This window comes from Seriola dumerili, unplaced genomic scaffold (assembly GCF_002260705.1).
Source record: "Seriola dumerili isolate Sdu_G_001 unplaced genomic scaffold, Sdu_1.0 BDQW01000035.1, whole genome shotgun sequence".
NCBI lineage: Eukaryota > Metazoa > Chordata > Actinopteri > Carangiformes > Carangidae > Seriola > Seriola dumerili.
The window spans coordinates 4,057,585-4,069,996 of record NW_019174290.1 but is presented as its reverse complement, the minus strand read 5'-3'; the positions used below and the strand labels follow the sequence as shown (position 1 = coordinate 4,069,996).

The 12,412-nt window shown below is 39.1% G+C and overlaps 1 protein-coding gene across 1 annotated transcript; it reads right to left on the bottom strand.

Annotated features, from left to right (window-relative positions):
- Nucleotides 1-112: 112 nt before the first annotated feature.
- On the bottom strand, nt 113-10,904 carry tapt1 (transmembrane anterior posterior transformation 1). The gene is made up of 14 exons (XM_022738357.1): nt 10,727-10,904; nt 8,341-8,471; nt 8,137-8,255; nt 7,080-7,242; nt 6,846-6,981; nt 6,272-6,369; nt 6,112-6,181; nt 5,849-5,929; nt 5,523-5,632; nt 4,575-4,634; nt 4,221-4,289; nt 4,048-4,124; nt 3,740-3,912; nt 113-2,875 (listed from the first exon to the last, which is right to left on the bottom strand). The coding sequence occupies exons 1-14, from the start codon at nt 10,902-10,904 to the stop codon at nt 2,622-2,624; spliced, it is 1,719 nt and encodes a 572-aa protein (XP_022594078.1). The 3' UTR covers nt 113-2,621.
- Between the last annotated feature and the right edge of the window lie 1,508 nt (nt 10,905-12,412).

Genomic DNA, 12,412 nt, shown 5'->3' with positions numbered 1-12,412 from the left:
ACACACACACACACACACACACACACACACACACACACACTAGTTAAACATTCAAATCACAAAGGGTTACAAAACAAAATCTTGTTTTATTCTCCTTCTACCATGTAAGGAGATGCATTACACAGATGGTTTGTACATGAAAAATAAAAACATCAATATCTGATTCATACATAAGCAGTGAGAACCATTCATACACTGCAATTTCTCTCTCTCACACACACACACGCACACACACACACACACACACACACACACACTGACACATACCGACACATACACACTCTTGATCCTTCATTTGCAAGTATGCAGTTATGTCACTGTATTGACTGTCCTCCTATAGTGAGGTTCGACTTATGCCAGGTTTGTGCCTCTCATGTACAACCACTGAGTCACAGCAAAGCTTAGCATCCATTTTACATCCATTAACAACATTTTCTTCTGTTCAGAGGGAACCCCACACTGTCCATCACTTGTACTCAATTAATAATTTTTTTTGGCTGATGAACTGATGATGTGCACTGCAATGTAACTGAAAGTGTTTGTTTCCCAGTCAAGAGTTGTTGATTTACACACACGTCACTATGACTTTATGTTGTGCAAGACCTTTGTAACCTATTTTTCAAGTTGCAACTCTAATTCCTTCCCAGATAGCTGGAAATTAATTAATTTCTTACTTACTTTTGCACGACACAAGAAAAATATAAACATGTTATTTTGTACAAAAACTTAAGATAATACAAAGAAACAGCAATACAGACAAATAGTGTAGTTCTAATAATAAAACCTAAATTTTGGTTCAAGTAAAAATTGAGCAAGGAGATATGCTATTTTTGGCTAGCAACTCTGGATTAAGAAAACAGAGCTATGACTTGAAAACTGGTTAAAATTGTTATTGGCAGCAAACTTTTTCATTAAGCTTCAGAACAGCAATAAGTTGTCAAAAGGGCTTCTGGGTTTTTCAAAGATCACCTGGTATTTTTCCAAAAACAAAACAAAACAAATGTATAGCACGGTGGCTTGCATGTAATGATAATACATGAGAGGCAAAAATGAGAGCTTGGTTGGACTTAACTTTTGCCCCTGACATGCAACTCCTGGCACTTCAGAGCAGACGGAGTTGTTTAATACGCTTACCTGATTAAACAATGCCTCAAGCTTTCACGGCATCCAAGACTGTTTAGTAAGCCTGTGTCTTCCAATGCTCACAGCCAGAAGCCAACCACACCAAACGATGCCAACAACTTTTACAGACCAAACCTGATTTTTCCTCAAGTACAGCGCTATGGCAAATGCTGCGTTCACTGCTTTCATGCAATTACAGTGCTATTATTTTCCTCTTTCCTGTCATTTAGATGTGACTCACTCTAACATCTGTGTCTACGCCTTCAGACACAACACTTGACCATTTTACCTGCAAACATGTAATCTTAATTATTTTTCATATCAGTGTCAAAATAATGATGAAGAACTGGAAAACATGTTAAGTTGATGCTGGTGTCACACACCATGAATTCAAAATGAGAGCAAGCACACAATGGTACCTCACCAAGACATTTCTTAAGATCACAGTTTCCAATATAAAAATTGCTATATGCCTATGTTGTTGTAATGATTATCCGAGGCTGCATGCTTGAGTGATGAGAGTACACATGAACCATATTGAAAAAAAAAAAAAAAACTTTAAAAAGAAATATCTGCCAAACCTGTTTGGCTTGGAGGTCACTTCAAAATAATACTAGCGCTTTCACAAACCGGCACTGTCTTGTCTCAGTGCTTCAAATAGCAACACAAATGGCATGAGACTAAAACCTCAAAACTTTTATCTGTGTCTAAAAGTAAAAGTCCAAACTGTGTAACCCAAGCACAATGCACTCATGCCAGACTGTACATAGTGTCACTGCTGCCATGTTTAACGTGTTGGACTTCACCTATGGACATCTGAGCTCCTCACAGTAACTCAATTCAAAAACAACCTCTTTAAATTTGTGTTGGTGTGTGTGTCTGTAGAACGACTTTGAGTTTTCAACAATGTGTTCATGTGATAGTGAGTCTTAATCCTGCAGCTGAACACGGTCGAGTCTAGAAAAAACGTTTTTCATATAAACTTCGTTTGAAATATTAGAATTTTTCAGACATTTGAAATTAAAAAATTAAAAAATTGACAAGTTTTTGTTCTGTCTAAAAACAACTCCGCACTGTACATATGATTGTGCTTTTGAACACCCACTTGCACAGTCCAGCTGTTACGTTCCTAGGATCACACACATTTTCACATATGTAGTTTTGTTTCTCTCTTTGTGCTCCGCTCCAGCTGTGTACACCAGTTTTCCGCATTGCTGAAATCAATTTGCATTTCTGCAGGTTGCCATGATGACAACAGAATATCATCAGAGTCTACCTGATGAACGGGAAATGGACTGGATCAGCTGGAAACATCTGAAGCGACCTCTGATGCGTGTAACAGCTTTATGCCACGGCTGGTTTTGTCAGTAATAAATAAATAAATACTCCAGGGGTCAGATGCACAAGAATAAGTCCGGTCTGAGCATGCTCCTTGACCCGTATCTGATCCCTGAACCTTGCTGTGTTTCCAGGACACTGACTGGCTATTCCTATGGCGTTCAGTCTATTCGGTTGCCACAGATGGTGAAGCGGTCTATCTCCAGCAAGTCTTTCTTGGGTGTTCTGGGTTTGAGACCGTCTCCTTCCAGTCCTGTGTCAGCATTGATAATTTTGTCATCGTCCTCTTCGTCAGGCGTTGTCAGGAATGTGTCCGAGTCGCTTTTGGGAAGTGTGGGAGCAGAGCTTTCTGCGACGGTGGCGGGCTGAGCATTGTCTGATACCAGTGATATTCCTCCTTTGTCAGCTGTGGGTTCTGTTTGCAAGAGAGAGAGTTCAATGTAAATAGATGAGAAACTTTAAGAGTAATTTAACACTGAATCCATTCTTTTTTTTTGAGTTAGTAGATTATATGCAAGGTTTTTCCTGCATAGGGAATTACTGTCAAATTTTGTGCCGCTACAACTTTATAAGTCTCTTCATGGAAAACACTATCTAACAAGTGTTGGACTTTTTGGATTTCTGTCATTTGTAACTGCACTTGCAGCATTACACCGATGTGGTGGTGCACTGGGAAAGGCGCTAGAACTCTCAAGATGTGTTGCTTGTAAAAAGCAATTGAGGCAGTTGAAGGCACAGTACACATGCATGTGTATGCACATGATCAGGATGGCACCACCTGCACCTGGTTTTGAGCCAGGAAAAGCACTGTTATGAATAGCTACTTTATTACAACATCAATTGCTTCCGGTCCCAGACTGGAGAGTCCAATACAACAGAAGTTATTTAACTTTTTTTCCCAGTGAAAATCCAGAAATCCAGCCTCTAGGACTGAAGGGAGTGAAGTCACTGTCACTGCTTTTACTGTAGATGCTGCGGGTAATGACAGCGCAACACAAGCTGATACTGGTCAGCATACACATTAATATGATATAATGATATATAAGCACTGAAGTCTGAAGGTAAGAAATGTCTGAAATGTGTTTGTGTGGAACATCAATGGGAAAGACAGAATGACACTGGAACAACAATCTGACAAGAGCTGTGAGGGCGGCTGGAGCGTCAGAGGTTGTGGGTAAATCAGAGGGCAGGTTTGAATGCATATTTTGAACCTGTCAGGGGAGCATGTTCAAGTTTAAATGGGAGCAATTAAGAGAAAAAGGGACACTTTGAGTGCTACCTTGCTGTGGTGAAGTGTGAACGTGTTTGGTCCGGTTAGCTCTGGAGTTTGCACGGCTGGAGACGACAGAAGGTGGAGGGTCGAAGAGCTTTTCTTCCATATTGGCCTCTTTGACAAACACACAAGATGTCCCCAGCAGAACGATACTGTTGAGCACCTTTAGAGTGATCATCCTGTTCACAAACACACACAGAAATGTTTAAGTGCAAACAGGCAAAGAAAATTGATAGAAAAAACCCTGAGAGATGCAGAACTAATAAAACCTATGATGTGTGTTCAAAACTTGGAAAAGACAACTTGACATTTACCCCAAGTAAAACAGCAGCACACACATAAAGGAGAGTGAACCCTGGATTTTCACTGAGCTGGTCACTACTCTGATCAACTGAAAAAACAAGACACAAGCAAAATGTTAGATTTATACTGTATGCATTGAACATGATAGCAATAGCAATGAACATCTCCATAAAGAGTGACTGACCAGCAGAGCTAAGGGAAGCGGGATGAAGCCCATTCTCCTGGATACTGAGTCACTGTAGTCTGTGTAAGCCTGTGGACACATTTAACACATTATCTAAGAAAACATCAAAAACCAGCATTTTTCTTGTTTCTCAACCTATGCAGTAGTCAGTCCACAGCGAATTACAACAAAAAAGGAAAGATGAGTGGACATTTTCTCAACTTTGCAGCTACACTGTAAGTTCAGCTAGTCTAGCCTTGCTGATGAAGACAAAATAAATCAAGATATCTTCTGGAGGAAAACTTCAAATGTTTGCCTGAAACTTGCATGATGGTTTCTTGGAGAAAAAATTAATGTTTAAGTTTATTTTCTCACATTTTTCTGTCGACTGCTGACAAGGTCAAAGGCGAGGCTGGCTCGGTATTCTCCGTATACCTGGAACATGACACAGAGTAACACAACACAAGTCAGCCAAAGAAGAAAAATCTTAATATCAAACAATTGTGCAGTTACTGATTTACATGGAATGAGCAGAGTGTATCCAGGTAATAAAAATTACAGGTGAGAAATGTGTGCATAAAACCAAAGCTGCATAATATGTTCATCTGTTTATTAGTTGGTGTTGTGGATAAATGTGAGAGTACAAGTAGAGGTAGTAAAGATTAGTTAAGTCAGTTAAATACAATGTAAAAAAACAAAAATGTGCACACATGAATTCAATGAGAACGAACATAAATTCACAAGCGCTTGAACACCAACTACATGTGAGTCAGGTTTGTGTGATTAGGTTTGACAGTTTGAAGATAAAGGGGTTAATCCCTTCTTGGGGAGATGGTTTCTGTTACATAAACATGGTTAAAACTCCTTGAAGAAAACCAAAGAGGATGAGAAAACGAAGGAAAGACGAAGGGGTGACGTGAACAAGGTCGGCACAATACAAAAAAAAGCCTGGCAGTTTCCTTCTGATACTACAGGGTATCTGCTGTGAGTGGGATGGTGTGTGAGACAGTGTGTGTGAGAGAGAGAGAGAGAGAGAGAGAGAGTAAAAACCACTTTGTAAAACACTGACACATCAAGTGTTGATGAAGATGAAAGCACTTTTGGTCTCTCGAGCCTGAAGTTTCATTCTTGATATTTGAAATTGTAGAAGGACGAGATAATCCTAACTCAATGTTCACTTACTAGCTGAGATTTCAACTGCATCTCACAGTCTTCTTGCGTAGATGGAGTTTGTTCAGTGTCAAGCATACACATCAAAAACTAACCAGTGTCATTATTAAACTGTGAAAGAACTGTATGGAGTACTGTACTGTGAGCCCTCACATCAGCACTGATGTCGTTGAACTTGGTGATGAAAGCATGCTTGACAACGTCCACGGCAACCTCTGAGGCTATCACCATGACTACATCGGGAAACAGCACCCACAGGTGGTCTAAAAACAAACACATTGAAAATGGATCAGTGTCAATATTCAGTTCAATATTAGTTATAATGTGGATATGAGTCAGTCAGTGAAAGTGAAATGCTGAACCACACTGAGAGGAACTGAAGATGGACTTATGAGAAGCAGAGTGGTGTTCATATTGAACTCATCATTTAGATAAACCAGCTGTATAGATTTCAGTATTTGTACATCAGTGTTAGTTACCAGGGTTCCATGAAAACTGCTCCATGTTTCTCAGACAGACGATGAGCAGAAGGATGTAGTTGGTGAACCTCTCTTTTATGTCTGTGGGAAACAAACAAATCAATCCTGGATTAACCTACTTTGTACTCAGAGCGGCTGAGTTTGATTCCATAAATTTACCTTGTACTAAATCACCAAGTTCAAAGGCTGAGGTACAAAATGTCCAAAAAACACTGATTTAAGTGGCACATATTTGGCTGTTTTATACATTATTGACCACTTACCACTGTTTGACATCTGGAAAAGGTTGTTCTTTTCAAACTTCTTAAACACACTTCCTTTGATCTCCACAAACTGCAAGAAAACCCAAAAATATCATGACCGAACTCATACTTCCGCATATGTTTTACTCCAAGTTAATATGGCTGTGTGCCTCACACTTACATTATTTGACATCATGATGGTGAGCAGAGACTTGTTGTGGGAGTTGAAGGCTACGTTGAGGGTTGTGGCCTGAACCATGATGAGGATGGCATGGAGAACTGAATACAAACATGTTAAGGAAAAGACATACTGAGGACTGCACTAAAAAACATCCTGCTGTGTTTTTTATTCTGATATACATTTACTAATATGCACTAGTAGTTTGAAGAAAAGCTGTGTGGGGTTGCAACTAATGATTATTTCATTATTGATTAATCTGCTGATTATTTTACAATTAACTGACTAATTGTTTGGTCTTTAAAATGTCTGGAATTGTTAAACATTAATATTAAGTTTTCATCTTCAAATAACTTATCTTATGTGACAGTCCAAAATGAAAAAATATTTAGTAACTCACAGTTTAGAAGCAGGAATCACTGATTCAACTACTTAAATGATTTAACTGACTATTAACACTGTTGTAGACAACTCTATTTTTCTATATCTTTTTTATCAGCTCATGTACAGAAGCATACAATCTTACAAAGATACACAAACTGGTAACAACAACCACCATCCTTCTCAGAGAGGATACAGACATAGAGCACGGCCATGAAGAAGTGAGGAATCACGCCGATGTGCGCTCTCTTCTTCTCCTTGGGTTCGGTTGCTGTCCAGTACAGAGCGTCCAGGATGTCCTGGCCAAATGATGAGAAGAGGCGGTCCGCCACCTGATAACACAACAAGGGCGAGGAGAGTGTATGAGTGGATGGCTGACTATACTGCACGATCAGAGTTAGAAACACTGGGAAGTATTATTTGAGTGTACCTCTAACATGTTGTAGATGATGTACAGTTTGATGACAGACTGTCCCCTGATGAGGTGGTACATCATGGCATAATCCACGTAGCTCATCATTGAGTAACACAATACCATAATGAAGCCTTTCAGCACATCACACACCTGGGCTGGTTGAAGCAGGCGGGAGCCACTAAAACACACACACACAAAATACAGATGAAGAAAATATTCGCAGAAGGAAATCACAAAAACAACAGAAGAAGAGAGCAACAGAACGCAGGTTGTTATAATCTGTTCAGTTGGAGCAGTCAGAGAGAGCTCTACTGCCCCCTAGACGTCAAGAACAATAATGCAATGGCTGTTTCTGTTTATGAATCTACATGTTGACAATTGAAACTACTCATCAAATCCGTATGTATCTGTCAGTTTGTAGAGTTGGAAGTAACTATTATTTTCATTATCAATTACTTTGTCAATTAGTTTTTCAATAATTTATAATTGTTTAGTCTTTAAAAATGAGAAAAGTGCCCATCACAATTGTGCAGAACACCAGTCTGACCAATTGCCTGAGGCTCCAAGATATTCAATTTAAACAGATAATAAAACCAAAAAATAAACAAATCCTCACATAGGAATGGCTGAAAGTTTGGCTTGATAAATTACTTAAAACCAAATACCAACCAAAATACTTGTCAGTTTCAATAGTAGTTTTTACAGATGTTCAAACTCATCCAGAGAAAGGGTACACTCTTCTAAATAACTTGAACTACACATGACATAGACATCTCAAAAGCATAGCAGGTTATAATGTGTATTGTACTTTTGTAAAAACTGTGTAAGAGAGGTATGAATTAGACTCTACTGTCATTTTTTTAGGTCTTGAGGTGGTTTATAGTGAATGTTTACTGACTGGAAATATACTGTAAATCATAATACTGTACTCAATTGTCAATTGTTTGAATAAAGCTTGTGTTCAGGAAAAAGCGTTTAATGATTAATTGAATGCTTATCGTCAATGTGGACAAAGATCAATTAAGAAAACTGCTTGAAACCCGCGCACCAGACACTTCTGTGTGAACTTTACCTGAGGCCACAGCATGGCAGTGTGAGGAGTCGTAAGAGGGCCAGAATAACTCTGAGGGGCAACAGCGTGAACACGTAGAGAAAGGCATCCAGACACAAGAAGAAGCCGAATGTCATCAACTATAGAGAAAGAGAGAGAGGAAAATTAATTTATGTATTTGTCATATATTTTTAATTTTCCAGAGTGAATGTTTTGCGTGTTTACCTTCTCCAGCTCCTTGGGGATGCGGAGGCAAGTGTAGACCCTCTCTCTGCGCTCTGTGTATTTGGCCTCATTGTGTTCCAGGAAATAGCCTCTGGTGAGCTCAGTAGTTATAAATCTGACCAGAGACAAGTCTAGATACACAAGGACGGAGAAAAAGCATTGAAAACATACATAAAGACCAACTAAACCAACCATTCTTTCTCAGGTCTCCATGATCAAGATTGTGCTCTTTTCCTTGAGCATGTAACCATCACCTGTCTATTGTAAGGAACCTCCACCCCCACACACACCCACCCACCTTTGTGATACAAATAACTGCCATCCTAAAAGCTTTGATGACTTACATCCAGAGGTTAATAATGGCTGCCTGCTTGTGCATTTCCACTGCAAACAAAGATAAGTCCTTAGCTAATAATCAACCAAGCAACTTAAAATTAAGATTCAGCAAACCCCTGGAAATCTGAATTACCTACACTAAAACTAAAACCATGGACAGTAATCTGCTGCCATAACAGCCTCCACTACTCTGGGAAGGTTTACAACAACATTTTGGAACCTGGCTGCAGGGATTTGCTCTCATTCAGCCACAAGAGCATTAGTGAGGTTGGCCACTGACGTTAGGCGATAAGGCCTGGCTCACAGTCAGGGTTCCAAAGTTGATAGGACGCTGTGCAGGTCAATCAAGTTCTTCCACAATAAAATGGAGAAACTGTTTATGAACCTCACTTTGTGCATGGGGGCACTGCAATATTGACACAGGAAAGGCCTTGGAAACACACTGTTGTCTAAAAGAGATGCACTGCACCATTTTATGTATCAAAGTCAATTTATTACTTACAGGAACTACTACCCAGCCAGTGAAAACAGTTGTATGATGTTTTTTGCAACTCTGAGGGAGCTTTGTTCTCTCAGGGTTAGTATTAGTACTTGTATTCAAGATTCTACTTAAGTACGGCCATACCAACACCTCTTGTGCTGTCTATTCTAGATCAGTTGTATCCATGTCTTGTTGTATCACAAAACCACAAGCTCACAAACTTGACACTGTACATAGTGTACTCATGTTTTCTGAATTAGAATCTACCCTTACATGCTATGAGCTTATGATATGTTTTTTTCATGTAAAATCTTACAAAATCTTAATGTTAAAATCTTAATCTGAAAAATAGTGGATAAAACTGTTAGATAATTGATAGTATTAGTATAAGTATAAAGTAGAATAAAAAGGGAAATATTCAAGTAAAGTACAACCTCAAAATTATACTTATTATGTATAGCTACATTCCACCACTGCAGTCGATACTACCAATTTTAACAAGGGTGCATACAAGATAAATTAGCCTCCTAACGTTACTTTAATCCAGCTCAGTGTTTGACACTCAGTGTCTGAGGTGGTCGCTACATCCTGAGATCAGTGCCAACTCGCTGCAACGCCACTAATGCAAGACTGGGCGGTTTGCCGGGAGAGACTATACCGTTGTGTGAGGTAAAAGGGGCAGGTGCATGCACGACAAAAAGTTATTTTAGTCTTACCCGCTTATCAACACCATCAAAGTTTGCATCAGCGGCAATTAAAGTAGTTCAACTAGTGTAAAAGCCATTTGTGTCATAACCCAGTCAAACCTAAACAAAAACATATGATGCACATAATTTTAGATTTAATGTGACTTAGGCTTTACAAATATATTTGCCTCCATTGTATAATGCAAGTACACGTCCATAAACCCGCTTAGAAGTCACAGAAAAAGATGCTTCCTATAACTGCAGAACTTGCTCTAAAATAACCCCCTTTTTTTAATTTTCTTCAGTCTCTAACTTAGTCATTGACTGGTGTCGGTGTGTCCAATGGTGCGCAGCAATCAGGAACCGCTAATAACAAATTCGGCGTACCTAATTTTCCAAAATGTAAACACGTATCGGCTAAAATTAGGGATTTAAGGTGTATCCCACATATTACCTCAGTGAGTCCATAGCAACATTATACTTTATGTATCTTTAGCTACAGCTGTTACCTTTTAACGTTTTAATCATATATGCATATACACGTATGTGATGCACAAAAAACGTCCATAAAATTTACAGATTGGACTACTTTTATGACGATTGGGTGGATTTTAGGCTCCTACTGAGCTACTTTTTTAAGCAAATCAGGCAACACTGAGCAGCGCCCTCAGCTGCAGAGACTCCACTGACTAAAATTGCAACTGCGTGCTCAAGAAAGGTGATTATCACAGATAACCACACTTACAGTGCAGAAGTGTAATCTAACCCAAACATATTTGCTTGTGAATAAACAATAATAGGCAAAAAACAATAATTTCAGCAGCTAGCTTAGCGCTGTCAAACTGAGGGGGTCTGTGGCTGTGGAAACGAGGCTAGCTCTCACCTGACAGGTTGCGTTTCTTGCCCTTACTGCCGCCATTTTTATCGTTGAACCCCAGCGTTTCCGTGACTTCGTCCTTCTCCTTGTTCTTCTCGGTTTTTGCAGTCTTTCTGTCCCTCTCCCTGTCCTCCTTCTCTTTCTCTTTCTCTTCTCCCAGACCTGTCGACAGCGAGTCCGCCATCTTCGCCTAACGATCTCAGCTGCTGCCTGGGAGACTGACATCTGCGTCACACGTCGTGACGTCATCACGCCCCGTAGTGTCACCAAATCGCCAGCAGGTGTCATGAAAAGCTCAGTAAGTCATTTTACTCCTTGATAATAAATTATTAATAACTGAATGATTGCTTTTCCCCTCTTCACCCTTAAAACGTCTTTGTTGACGATAAAACGTATAACAATCACACATCACAGCTTGAATAAAAGATGGGGGAATTATATTTCAGAATAAGACTATAAAACATACAGACATACATACCTTAAATGACAAAGAAATTACAATAATAATGGAAAATAATGGAAATATGGAATTGCTTTGGTAATTTACATCACTAAAGCACCTTAGAAGCTACAAAATGATAAGGGCCTCAAGTGGGGATGTAGTCAGACATTGTAAACATTCAGTGCTTCACCCCAACTTAAGTCTATATTCAGGGGACATGCTCCCCTTGGGAATTTTTTTCCCCATTCACAGCAGCTACATGCACTATTCACTGTATCAAGTCATTGTACATCATTTGGGGAAAACATGATAGTTGCCCAGGAAAAAAAATCATCCAGAGCCTGCATCATATTTTGAATCTAATTGTTCTCTGTTGTCTGATTGTCTGATGTTACTAGGTTAAATTTACATGACATAGGTGGGGAAAGAATTTGGCATAAACAGCATCATCTTGAAACCCACTTTTGTTACAGTATGCTGGAGTAGAGTTCACAGATTTAATGTTTAGACGACAAATCTAAAGCAAATAGAGCATATATAGCAATTATAGGACAATTATATGTGCAGCTCTAACTGAGCAGACATGGATCCACAACAAGGCCAAGAAAATGTCTTCACTACTCTGAACTGAATATTAGGCCAACATTTATTCTAATGATATTAAATTTCTTTAAGGAATAGCATCATAGGATAAACAACATGAACATGTACTGTAATATCATCGTAGAGTATTTTATTTGATCTACTCTTTATCACTCTGTTCTGATTGCCTCAACCTCTCTTCTTCTTTAACTCTCTCAGGTCCATTCATTTATCCCTGGAAATGTCCTACACTAAAAAAAATCAAATAAAACAAAAAGAGTTTTAATATTTTTGATCATAAACTGAAGATTCAAAAATATTAAATGCATAGGACATTGAGGTGGTGCACACTTATAAATACCATGAACTACATATAAGAGTCAGGGCTTTTGGGAAAACATCCAGGGCTGGGGCCCCATAAGCCGTCCCCTGCTCCTGGCCTCAAGGCTGATCCTGCTTTTTCCCCCTCATCTTGAGACCTTGTCATGTGGATGGGCCCTATGTCAAAATTTTGACTTACCAACTTTTCAGTAACTACTGTTTTAATACCTTTGGGCAACATATAATAAATGTGCTGTAGTCATGTGCACTGACTTGGGTCTGGTTGAGCTGAAACTGTTGCACTTTCTGCGAATAATATAAACTTGTATCCACACCATTTCGTTATT

Coding starts and splice junctions, on each gene's coding strand:
- tapt1 (XM_022738357.1), bottom strand. CDS start 10,904: ATGGCGGACTCGCTGTCGACAGGTCTGGGAGAAGAGAAAGAGAAAGAG. Junction 8,256..8,340: donor TCCCCAAGGAGCTGGAGAAG/GTAAACACGCAA, acceptor CTTTCTCTATAG/TTGATGACATTCGGCTTCTT. Junction 6,370..6,845: donor CATGGCCGTGCTCTATGTCT/GTATCCTCTCTG, acceptor GTTTGTATTCAG/TTCTCCATGCCATCCTCATC.